The 13,631-nt window shown below is 34.1% G+C and overlaps 1 protein-coding gene across 4 annotated transcripts in view; it reads left to right on the plus strand.

The window, feature by feature from the left end:
* LOC145259799 (pregnancy zone protein-like) overlaps positions 1-13,631 on the plus strand; it is a 313,594-nt gene that overhangs the window by 252,185 nt on the left and 47,778 nt on the right. For all 4 annotated transcript variants that reach the window (XM_080117581.1, XM_080117583.1, XM_080117582.1 and 1 more), the window contains 4 exons: positions 1,203-1,379; positions 4,262-4,584; positions 5,571-5,727; positions 9,406-9,626. In XM_080117581.1, the coding sequence (XP_079973707.1) occupies positions 1,203-1,379; positions 4,262-4,584; positions 5,571-5,727; positions 9,406-9,626 (878 nt within the window). The remainder of the gene's footprint in view (positions 1-1,202; positions 1,380-4,261; positions 4,585-5,570; positions 5,728-9,405; positions 9,627-13,631) is intronic.

Below are 13,631 nucleotides of genomic sequence, written 5' to 3' on the forward strand. Positions count from 1 at the left end.
AGGTCACAGGTAGCATAAAAAAGGAAGATTATGTTAAAATATTGGATGAAAACCTGAAAGACTCTGCTAAAGAGCTCTCACTTGGTCGTCGTTGGTGGTTCATGCAAGATAATGACCCAAAGCATTCGGCTAAACTGACTAAGAAATGGCTTGAGGACAATCATATTAATGTTTTGGAGTGGCCATCACAAAGCCCAGACCTTAATCCAATTGAAAATTTATGGAGAACATTAAAATTGAGGGTAATGCAAAGGAAGCCTAAGAATCTTATTCAATTGGAGGATTATTGTCAGGAAGAGTGGGCTAAAATTACAACAAGTGCAACAACTTGGTTGTAAACTATGAAAAGCGACTGAGGAAGGTAATCAAGGCCAAAGGCTATACAATTGATTATTAAATAAATCGTGCCAATAATTTTGAACAAGGGTTTTTTGCAATTATGTTTGTTGTTCCTTTGTTATTTATTTTTTCTAAAATCCGATTGCTGCATCGGAAAGGCCAGTTAAAAATACATAATATACTTTGTTATTTTCTTTAATTTAATCCCTTTTTTAGAATTTATTAGACAAAATTTAACTTTTATTTTACCGTGCCAATAAATATGATCATCACTGTATATATATAGTAAGTTATAAAAATATATATGGCGATTAAGCTACACAGAATATTTCGCGTTTCATCCACGCTAAGATTCATAAGCCTGAGGAATCCTAGCGTGGATGAAACGCGAAATATTCTGTGTAGCTTAAGCGCCATATATATTTTATAACTTACTACCTAGACATACGTATTGAGCACTGTTGAAGTAAATACTTAAAGCTTACGCATAAATTTATACTTTCGTATATTAATTTATGTGACTAAACGAAGTAGTTATATATGAGAGAGAGAGAGAAATGTGATCTGTTAAATCACCCATTGAGCTCGAGTTAGATTGTTTAAATTAGAAAAAAGGAGATTAGCAATAAATTAATCTCCTCTAGAAAAAAAGTGCTGGGCGAGGAGGATGATATTCTATGATCGAATCTAACTAAAGTAGGTATGCAAGTATCACTTAGATGTATCCACAGTTCTATATAAGGAGCTCTATCTGTCATTCTAAAGCACTTACATTCAAATAATACCCAACGTTTTTTTTTTGTTTGTTTTTTTCATCATTTTTTTTTAACTTGAAGTTTAATTATCTTTATGTGTTGTAACAGGTGACCTGATGGGCCCCACATTATCTGGACTCGAAAATCTCGTACAGATGCCATATGGCTGTGGAGAACAAAACATGGTCGGCTTTGTGCCAAACATATACGTCTTGGACTATTTGAAAAGTAGCAACCAGAATCAATCGTCATTGATGGATATGGCTGTCAAATATATGGAAAAAGGTAAACTTTGATATATTGAATTCTTGCACTTTGGGAACAAGGTAAAGGGTTTCGTGATTTTTTTTTTTTTTTTTTACATGATAATTTAATGAACATTTGAACAATGTCGTGTTCCTTATTTTGAGATTCATATTTTGTTATCAGATCTACCCGGTGTTGCTTAGGGATATAAAAATCAAATTAGAAGAGGTGTGTAACATTTTTATATTAAAACTTCTCTCTGTCCTGTTTGTCCATATCTTTTTACCTCCGTCCAATAAATTCCTATCTCTTGAATTAATGTATTGAAAATAATGTAAGTCATATTCATCTCTCCTTCATCTAATAGGTAACATTGAAAGCCCCCCCCCCCCGCAACGAAATCTGCTTCTTCAAAGATGAATGATTAGACATTAACTAGCATGGGTACTCGGTGTTGCTGGGGTGTTTAGAGGTATGTGTTGAGCAAAAAAAAAAAAAAGTGGTAATATGCAGGCAGGCTCGAACCCGTATTGAAAAGGAAGAATAGAACGTGACGTCTTTGCCGTTGCATCCATCGCCAAATCAGAAGTGGCGAAGGTTTAACTTAAGGCTAGTCAATCGAAAATACTAGATGACTTTCAAAAATATCGGGGGAAAAAAGCGACTCCTCCTTGTAGAAAATTGCCCAGTAAAGAGTGAAGGAATTAATGCTTTTAGCCATTTTTTCGATATTTGTCATCTGAATGGTCGAGCTCTAAAACCATATCAATCTCGTGAAAATCTCTCTCCTCTGTCGAAAGTTTTAGGCATACATACATACATACATTTAAACAGACGGGTGATTTATATTATAGACTAGCCGGGGGGGGTACCCGAAGTTGCCCGGGTGTTTGGAGGTGTGTGCGTTAAAAAAAAAACATTGGCCGGGTGTTTGGAGGTGTAAAAGAAAAAAAAAGTTTGTGGAAAGGTAGGCTTGAACCCTGAAGCCATGACGTGAAGGTGGAAACGAAAGGGGAAAAAAGCCAGGTACCTAACCATCTCGGCCATGAGGGGAGAGGAACTGATAAGCGTGTTCAGTTAAGGTTTATAAAGTGAAATATACAGGTGCGAGGAAGTGGCTTGATGTTTGACCTAGTTTTGTGCTGCAAGCCAGTTACTGTTTCCCCCCCCCCGCTCCATCATTCGCTTTTCGAAGACACGGCGAGCTGGTAAAAGTCGGGCAAATTAAATACACATGTGACCCCCGTTCTTAAATCATAGATATTACGATTTAGACGTGATATAAAAAAATTTAAGGAGTGAGCTGAGCAAGAAGGCCGACGAAAAAAGCCTTTTGCAGATATACACAAAAAGCGAACATACATACATACATTTTCGCTTTTATATATAAAATCCAGGGCAATACCGATTAAGAATGTACCAACTTTGAGTGCTTGGTTTGTAGTTTTTCACAATTAGCTGGACATACAAACACACATACACACAGACAACTACCTTTTTTATATAATAGATAAATAATTTTAATATTGATAAGGCAACATAAAAGTGGTGCAAAACTGTTCTGTCCGGAAATTAATTTTATCTGTTCTGAGACGGGTATTCTTATAGTTATTCATAAAATTAATAATTAAATAATTAATTAATCAGATAAAATAGTAACTTAGATTCAATGTTTCAATCGTTGGCGGCCATGATGTCTTCAATCAATTGGAACAAAATAGGTGACTTGAACCTTACTTTGAAGAATTATTATTTTGGTCAACCAACATCAATCACGACTATACTAACCTTGTGGGTGTTTGTTTTGTAGGTTTTTTAAAAATTTTTAGTTGGACATGCAAACACAGAGATAACTGATTTTTTTATATGATAAATGAATATGTGGAAACTTAGATAAGTATATTTTAATCTGAACAATGATGGTATAATGAGAATGTGGAGTCTGCGTTTGCACCAAACTTCCATAGAATGAAAATGAGTTTTATGCACGGCAGTAGTATACAAAAGAAAGAATACAATGGCCGAATTTCTACGGATTCCGTTAGTACACAACTAATTCACATATTGATTGAAATGTAGCATCTGTTCTGTCTAATTTACATATTGTTAAGCTTTACATATCTGAAGAAAGTAGTGATTTTATCAACAATATCGGAAGACTTAATCAGGCATGTATACTTAGTGTGATTATGTTTATGTATGGAAGTGAAACCTCTAAGAGTTGAGGACATGTGTTGCATGGAGAGAAACGATACGAAAATATGATGGATGTGTGATGTGAGTCTCGAAGACAGGCTTAGTTCTGATGACCGCAGATGAAGATTAAATCTAGACATTATAGGGGGATATGTGCAGAACAGGAAACTTTGATAGTATGGCCACGTTGAAAGATTAGATAAGAGTTCTTGTGTTATTAGATGTAGAACTGTTAAGATAGCTGTTGTGGTCCCGTAAGGATCCCGAAGAAAAACAGAGCTTGATAATTAGTGGAAACAAAATATATATTGAACGAAAAATCAAATACAACAAATAAAGAGTGTGGTTATACGTCAGTCCGACTGCCAAGTGAGCATAGCTTGTGTATAACATGTGTGCTAACACGGAGAGACATATTCTCTCGTTTTTTATAGTAAGTGAAGAGTTCATGGTTATCCGTAAGGTTGACATACCTCAACAGTAGAAGGGTCAGTTCACAGAAGGCCACATGGAAAACATGGAAGGAAGTGATAAAAATAGAAATGAAAGTTGGTTAATTTAGCAATCTATTTTTAAAAGCCGTTAAATGCATGCCAACACATTAAACCAATGATGATGATGATACAATTTATGATTGTAACGAGTTCAATGAAAGTTAGTCACGTGATTTTTTTTTTTCTGCTCATTATTTATATCATAAATCTAATTCTCCCATTTCTTTGCAGGTTATCAACGGCAACTAAAATATCAGCACAAAGACGGCACTTTCAGTGCTTTCGGTGAGACCGATGAGATTGGGAGCACCTGGCTCACTGCTTTCGTTTTGAGATCTTTCGCTAAAGCTGATCAATATATTTTTATCGACAACGGAATTATGATGAAGATGATTAATTGGTTCGTGTTGAATTTGCGGGAAAACAACTGTTTCCACGAATTCGGTCATGTCTGGAGTAAACACATTAAGGGTGGACTCGACGGAGGAGACGAAGATGTGGCCCTGACTGCCTATGCCCTCATTACTTTCTTGGAAATAAAAATTGAGAACAGGGTGGGTATCGGCACTGTCAAAATTGCTCAATTCTTGTAGTGTAGATATTAAGCGACGAAATACACTTATTAGTGTCATATTTTCAAGCAACGATATTTATTTGCTTGTGTTATACTTTTAAGCAACTTAACACGCTTATGTGGTTATATTTTTAAGCAACTTAACACGCTTATGTGGTTATATTTTAAGCAACTTAACACACTTATTTCGCTATATTTTTAAGCAACTTAGTTATTTGGTTTATATTTTTAAGCAAGTTGATATGCTTATTTGATTATACTTTTAAGCAACTTAACACACTAATTTGAATTATATTTTTAAGCAACTTAACACGCTTATTTGGGTTATATTTTAGGCAACTTAACACACTTATTTGGTTATATTTTTAAGCAACTTAACATTTATTTGCCTTATATTTTAAGCAACTTAACATGCTTATTAATATGATACTTTCAATCAACAAAATTCATTTGTTATATTTTCAAGCAATCAAATCCATTCATTTGGGTTATACTTTTCAAGCAACTTAATATATTTTTAGTGTTATACTCTCAAGCAAATTGATACACTTATTAGTGTTATATTTTTAAATAACTTGATACACTTATTAATGTTATAATCTCAATCAACTTGACACACTTAGTGTTTTAATTTCAAGCAACTTGATACACTTATTAGTGTTATATTTTCAAGCAACTTGATAACTTGATACATTTATTAATGTTATATTTTCAAACAACTTGATGCACTTAGTTTTATAATCTCAAACAACTTATTAGCGCTGTATTTTCAAGTAACTTGATACACTTATTAGTGTTATGATAGAAAACAGTTTAATAAACTTATTAATGTTATAATCTCAAGCAACTTGATACACTTATTACTGTTTTATTTTCAAGCAACTTGATACATTTATTATATTTTCAAGCAACCAGATTCATTTACTTTCACATTATTTTCAATTTAAATTTTTTTCTATATTACAGAATGTCATAAAGGATGCAATGAAATGTCTAACGAATTCTAAAGTGAACGACACTTACACTCTTTCATTAATGAATTATGCCTTTACTCTTTACGGTGTTCAAAACGAGAAATGGACGGAGATCAAAAAGATTCTTATGAGCCGGGCAATCGAACACGGTAACATTATCTGCTATAATTTTGTTTCACACTTTTGACACCATAATAATTTTAAAAGAAAACTGGTCTATATCTGTTTCTGAATTTTTGAATGAATGAGGATTGGTTATTCGTATTATTTGGATTCTTCAGACTACTATTCTCATCTTGACTGTCATTTTCACAACGTTTCGGTCGATGTAACCTCCAGGTGTATCTTGCCGAGCTCAAACATGTTTCTGTCAAACTCGGGAATCTGTACAGAATTTTGAACGGAATCCTTTATTTACTTCCCGGGGGTAGCTTGCTTTCATTCCATCAGCCATGACTGGATAAAGGTCATAAGTAATTCACAAGTGTATTTTTCGATCGCCTACACTGAGAATCGAGCCTTCAGAAGAATATAACTTTCACAATTGTTCCTTCCAAAGTTTAGAAAATAGAAGCTGCTAACTTCAAAGTTACTTTTGTCAGACCAAACAATTTTGGCTCAACTATCAGATGTTCAATTTTCATGTTTTTTTTTTTTTACAAATTCCAGTTTTTTGTTGTTGGCCTAAGAAAAATATGGCTTCTTCCTTGCTTTGCATCGTTTTAATCCCACTTCTAATAACGTTCTTCTCACTGTTCCAGCTGATATGTTTTTGTTTGCATCCTTCCTAAGTTTAGCAGCAAGCTCTGAAGAAACGTTTCTTCCTATCTACAAGGGATGCTTTTTTTTTCAAAGATCTGTCTTCCCTGACGGTTGTAGACATTTTATGGCTTTGCCTTTTATGTTTTTGAAAAAAAACTTTGTTTCCTTGTATGTTTTAGTCGTTGTTTGAACTCCCTTCCTAGAACATTCTATCTTCCTGGCAATTTCTACCTGAGAATATCTTTCACCAGATAAAACCACAATGTGTGCCCTTTTAATCTCTGAAAGCTGCTTCATTAGAGGCATTTCCAATTAAATATACTATTATAGCACTAGTAGGAATCAAATATTACCTGAAAAATCAGAAACAACCTTTTGTATGGCAATGAACCATTTTGAATATTGGAATGAATTTAATATAAAACTCAGCTAAAACGCTTTAGAGAGGCTTTAAAGCAAAATAAATAAAAGTATGACAATCTACTATTAAATATTTTACATTTGCTCTCAATTATTCGTTGTACGATTCTTAACATTTAAATACGTAGGTTTAAATTGCTCTACAACTTTGGCCATGGCTGTAAATAAATAATATTAAAGTATTGAATTTTTTAGATGAGGGCTGATTGTTTATATTCTTTGTATTGCTCGGACTATTGTTCTCATCTTGAGTGTTATCTATGCAATTTGACGGAAACGTTGCATACATAACACTCAAGATGAAAACAATAGTCCGATCAATACAAGTGATATAAATAAATAATGCTACAATAACAACTATTCTGTGATATGTGAGTAAGCTTATAAAATTACGTAGAAATAAAAGTTTTTTTTTTTTTTTAATTACATTTTCATCCCAAACAAGGCAAATTGCCACTTTGGTATAGGGGGCTACTATCAGGGGCAGCAACTACTGGGGCACTATGTTGGGATTTGGGCAGCAAGATGTCGGTTCACGTTACATTTGAACTTCTGCATGTCAGTACAGTTAGGGAAGCAGGGACATGGAATGGAATTCCAGAGTCTAGCGGTTCTGGGGAAGAAACCACTGGAGTAGAAAGATCTTTTACATCTAGGGATCTATACTGTGTGGGGGTGGAATTTAGCTGCCTGTCGGGTTTGTCGAGGGTGTCTACGTCGTGGGGGTACAAGTGTCTACAGTTCGTCAGAGCATTCACCATTAAAATACTTGTAGAACAGGCAAAGGGATGCAACGTTTCATTGATGGGACAGAGGCTGAAGCTTTGATGCCAGTTCAGGGCCTATCAGATTGGCGACTCTCTTTTGAACCTTGTCTAGGAGCGAGAGACTAGCAGCAGATGCACCAGCCCAAATGTGACAACAATACTCTATACATGGGCGAATGGTGGCCTTAAAGTTTTTTTTAAATAACTTTAGTACTAGACAAGAAAATAGATAAGAGGAAGGAAACCGAATCCTACAAATAAAAAAAAAACTCTATATATATAAATATCCAGGTGTGAGATATTCAAAAGTAGGAACTAATGAACAACGAGGTTGTTAGATAGTGTTCGATAACAAGAGCAAAATATTTTTATTTATTCATTAGACGGTAAACAGTTACATTTGGTCGCTACAAACAGCCATCTGTTTTAGTCAATGAGACTTCATCAGGCAACCCTGAACCATCTGACGCTAAATAAAGAAACTAGAAACTAGTTTCTTCTTTCTTTAGCATCAGATGGTTCAAGGTCATCTGATGAATTCTCATTGACTGAAACAGATGGCTGTTTATAGCGACCAAATGTAACTGTTTATCGTCTAATAAATAAATATATATAATACTTGTTTATTGTTATATAAACATGCTCACATCCTGCTGCTACAAACAGCCACTTGTTTCAATCAAACAACAGATATCATTAGGCAGCGACTTGACTATTCAAATGTTCAATGAATATTCATTGAACATTTGAATAGTCAAGTCGCTGCCTGATGATATCTGTTGTTTGATTGAAACAAGTGGCTATTTGTAGCAGCAGGATGTGAGCATGTTTATATAACAATAAACAAGTATTATCAGCTCTTTTTATTGAGCACTATCTAACAACCTTGTTGAATTCACTAGTCCATTACTTTTGAATAAAAAAAACCCCGAGTGTATATATATATATATATATATATATATATATATATATATATATATATATATATATATACACTCGGGTTTTTTTTTTTTCAAGCAGCCGCCAATAGCGTAATGGTTAGGAGCCTTGACTGCCGTACAAACGGTCGGGTTTCAATCCTGGCTGGAGGTAGTTGCCTGTCTAGCCGCACTGATGAGCTGTGAAACAGCGAAACAGTACTGTATGTGGATGACTATAATGCTCCTCACCTTGAGTTGAGCATATTGAGAAGTGAAACACGAATTACCATTAGCATATAAGCGACGCTCTTTGTGTAAACAAATCGAGCGGAGGTATTTCGGACGATATCAAAACATCGTTAAACTCACTACTCGTTCAAGCAGCCGCCAATAGCGTAATGGTTAGGAGCCTTGACTGCCGTACAAACGGTCGGGTTTCAATCCTGGCTGGAGGTAGTTGCCTGTCTAGCCGCACTGATGAGCTGTGAAACAGCGAAACAGTACTGTATGTGGATGACTATATATATATATATATATATATATATATATATATATATATATAGGAACTCCAGGATACGGCATAAAAAATAGTAACAAAATACTCTACAGTATATAAAATATTATATATATATATATATATATATATATATATATATATATAAACTATTTTAATGCCTACAGACACTTTCGCAATCATCAATGTAGGAAGTTATAATTACTGCGGGTCAGAAGATTCGAACCCAGTCACAAAGTCCCCCTTGACACTATAGGCTAGGACGTTACCTCTGGGTCGGCGGCGATTTACACGAGAATTAAGGGAAATTAAACACCTATAAATGCTAAATGAGGGCATAACATAGTAAGCTGTATATAAAGTAAATACACATTGGTCTTTATTATGAAGTTGAGGTTAGTGTAGATATTAGCTGCTTAACTAAAAATGTTTCTTGTCTTGCAGATGGTTTGAAATATTGGACTCGAGACAATAAAAGGATTGTTAAAAAAGCTGAAAGTTGGTTGCGATATGACCAGGCCCCTTCTGCGGAGGTTGAAATTACATCCTACGTGCTGCTTGCCATGTTGACAGAAAATTCCGGTAAAGCCGTTTCCAAGAGCCTTCCCATCATTCAGTGGCTCACCAAACAGAGAAATGCATATGGAGGATTTTCATCCACCCAGGTATGAAATTGAACTTCCTATTTACTTGCCTCCCTGCTAGGGCAGAGTTAGACACAAGGCCGTTTTTTAAATGTGGGTTAAAATCCAGATCCTCCAATAAGAGGACATTCTGGATTTCTCCTTCACTGATCGAGGGCAGAGAAGATTAAGTTTTGTATCACAAAATCTACTACACTTTGATCCCAACAAAACGGTTAATTAACGTTTATCTCCTGAAGACTTTGTTTTCCTATATTTTAATCATACAAAATACATGTTAAAGTATTTCTTAGTTTGGGATTGAATTATGCTTGAACAACTATCCATTTTAATATGCTGTATAATCTCACCGGTTCTCGTTAGATCATCAAAGTTAAGCAACGTGAGCCTGGTCAGTACTAGATGGGTGACCATTTGGAAATACCAGGTGCTGTATTTAGGAGGATGTTGACACCTCTTTGCAAGAACTGCAAAAACCTAACGTCATCATCTCCTCTGATGGGGATATACAGGTGACTGGTGACCGCTTGTGAATTTAATGTTCCCATGACACTTCCTCCTTCAGAGGAAACCTGTTCAACTCATCTAGGGTGATTGCCACTGCTGTTTGTGTCTTTATGCCTTTTATTAAATTTCTAGATTATCTCCCTTTTAATAACAATAAACTTAACTTCATCTTTAACTTTTTTTTACATGGGGTCGCCACTTATGAAGGCTTAAAGGCCACTAGAGGATCATGGTTAATGAGTGTAAGGTGGTCAGCGAAACAACATCGTAATGATCGATACCGGTGGAAATTGGGTAAAATTTGATTATTTAAGAGGACGGCAACAAGAACTTGTTTACATTGGACTTGAAAACCACCATATTGTAGTCAACTGGAAAGCAACCCCGTGGCATAGAGGTCCACAGGTGGGAAGTTCTCGGAAATAAACTTTGTTCATGGAATTTACGTTAAGTTTAAGGCACAACTAGACTATAGGGGAAATTGTTGAGAGTATTTGTTGCGAATATCTTGCAGGGAGAGACCAGCGATCAAAGCTCAGTTGAGCACTTACTATGAAAATAACGATAGAGCAGAAATAGACTCCCTACGTCTCTTCTGATGGAAATTGAGTAGGAGCTGATTGTTTAAGAGGACAACTCAACAAGAACTTGTTTACATTGGACTTGAAAATCACCATGTTGTAGTGAGCTGGAAAGCAGCCTCTGCATCACCTGTTACCCCAGAAACTCCTGGACTTTCTGAAGCTATGTTTCACAGAATCACCAGTTGGCAAAGGAAAGATGGCAAGCTTTTTTTTTGTTTTTTACTTGGGAGTCACCAAAGGCCACTCAAGGATAAGGGTTTTAGTTTTTAGGTTTTAAACTTAAAATTGGCTGATGTATTTGCCAGACACTTTTGATTCCTAATACTTTCAGATCCATCTGGATCCACCTTCACTTACTGGGAAAATGAACGTGTATTATTTATGTGCACATGCGTACACACACACACACACACACACACACACACACACACACACACACACACATATATATCTATAAAAGTGAAAATGTGTGTGTGTATGTGTCAGGACATTTCTCAACGAACTTTTGATCTATAGACTTGAAATTTGGTATATAGGGTATTCAGACATGTAGAACACTTTTTAATCGGTTTTCATCAGAAAAAAGGGCTGCTAAGGAGTAAAAATTGAGGTCGTTGAATTTTTATCTGTTTGCTAACTGTTTCAGGAATAAGCATGCGCAAATCATTTACATTAGATTCCTTAAGTTAAGAATAAGTAGGTTTTGAAAACACTTTTTAAAGACCGTGGCAAGCTGGCCTAATGGTTATCGTACTTGACTCACTGTCTTTAAGTTTTGTTTTCGATCTCAGCTCTAGTATTTTTTTCTTTTCTTTTTTTTTTTTGCTTACAAGAAATGAACTGTTTAGATAAAACAAGTCTCAGTTTCTTTCCATTTTTTTTTACTTTTTTTTTACAGGAATTTAACGTTATGTTTAATACGTACGGTATTTCTGTTTATAATAAATAAGAATTCGGCTTTAATTAAAATATATTTATGCATACTTTACAACCGGGTAGCCTGCTAGTGTGTATATATATATATATGTGTGTGTATGTATTTATATATATATGTATGTATATAATAAAAACTACAATTAAATTTACCAAAATGATCCAAGAGGGTAAAACTAAAGTATATTATAAATATTAAAGAAATAATATTTGTAAAGTAATCGCAACCAGATGTAAAAGCTCGATAAAACCAAGTAGGAGATAGAGCTTATAATAAGAGCCAATATAGTTAATAAAACATGTTAAAAAACACTTTGAATGAAAAAGAGTTAAAAACATATTTAATTTGAAAAGGAAACACTAAATAAGTGGATAGTCCTTAATCCGCGGAGTTTCGAAGAAATACTTTCCTTCTCATCAGAGGGTAGGATTTGGCAAAATGCGGGATCGGATTTTGCATACAAAAGTATTTGATGAAACTGGAAGTAAGTCAAAGATCTTACTTGATAACAAAAAGTGAAGCAGAGGGAATATGGTGAAGAAAAAGGTTATTTCACGTGAATGGATAGTCAGGCGAAAGGTAAAATATCCAATGACGATAAATATGTTTTTAACTCTTTTTCAAAGTGTTTTTTTAAAATGTTTAATTAACTATTTGCTCTTATATATATATATATATATATATATATATATATATATATATATATATATATATATATATTACTGGAAGAATATCCGTTACATGACGGGTAAAATTAATTCTTCAAACAGAACCGCTTTGTACCACTTTTATATCCCCCCCTCACAAGGATTAAAATCAAGTTATAATAATACTAAACCTTAGGTCTAGAATGCTTATTCTAATTTTTATCAAGCTCCATAACATATTTCGATTCTAAAAAATATCTAAAATTTTAGAAATCTTCAGAAAAAATGAAATTAAAGGATTCTTGCTTAGTCTAATGACTATTGATATAATTTAATGCAAATCTGAAATTTTTTTAATTTTCAATTGGGAGGTTGTGCCCATGTCATGCTTTCTGCAAACCATTTAAAATATGACATAAAAAAAAATGAAATTTGGAAAAATGTGTATTCATAATATTTAATACTTATTGTTAAAATTTCACAAAATCAGAGGTATCTGAATTTTTGCAAATAGCTTCCACTTCCTTGCAGCTGTGGTCCACGTTTACTGTTATATAACACTCCTCAGTACCAGGAATCTTGAAATAAATGAAAGAACTTTTATTAATCTATATATACCTATGTAAGGTTGATTTTTTTCTTGCTCTGACATTGATATTAAAAGCCTACCTTTTCTATCTAAAAATTATTAAAACGAATATCTTAATATACTCAGTCGTGGATATGCGATTGACAACATGAAGGTTAACTAATTTGCATATTCCTTTGAAAAACGAACGTGCATTAATTAATTATTTTTATGGTTTCATATTAGATGACTGGTTTCATTTAACTATCATGCTGAATTCTATTTATGCAAAGTGCCTACATTCTGTGTAATTGTGTAGAATTTAGGATGAAAACGTTTTAGAACATGTTTTTATATATATCTATATATGAAGTGACCTTGTCGGTGTGTGTCTGAAAAGTCTCTACCAAACTCCTCTCTGAATATTTGGTCTACAGACTTGAAATTTGATATATAGGGTATTTGGACTCTGGAAACACTTTCGATTTGGTTTTTAATCTGTAAAAATAGCTGCTAAGGAGTCAAAATTAAAAAAAAAAAAAAAACAGTTGACCCTGGCAGGAGTAAAATTGACTAACTTCTGAACATATGTACATATATATCTTTAACTTGAAGTCGCTTAATTTTTTAGCCTTTTTTATCCATGTGGTGATAGCTCAGGTGGTAATGATGAAAGCTAAAGGTCTAAATAGCAACTAAGGTTGGAACGCTGAATATTTTCATTACAATTCCAGCTGATGGCACCAAAGTCATTTTTATTTATTAAACTTTTGAAATTATTACTAT

This window comes from Euprymna scolopes, chromosome 35, assembly GCF_053919585.1.
Source record: "Euprymna scolopes isolate OS-2025 chromosome 35, ASM5391958v1, whole genome shotgun sequence".
NCBI classification, from domain to species: domain Eukaryota; kingdom Metazoa; phylum Mollusca; class Cephalopoda; order Sepiida; family Sepiolidae; genus Euprymna; species Euprymna scolopes.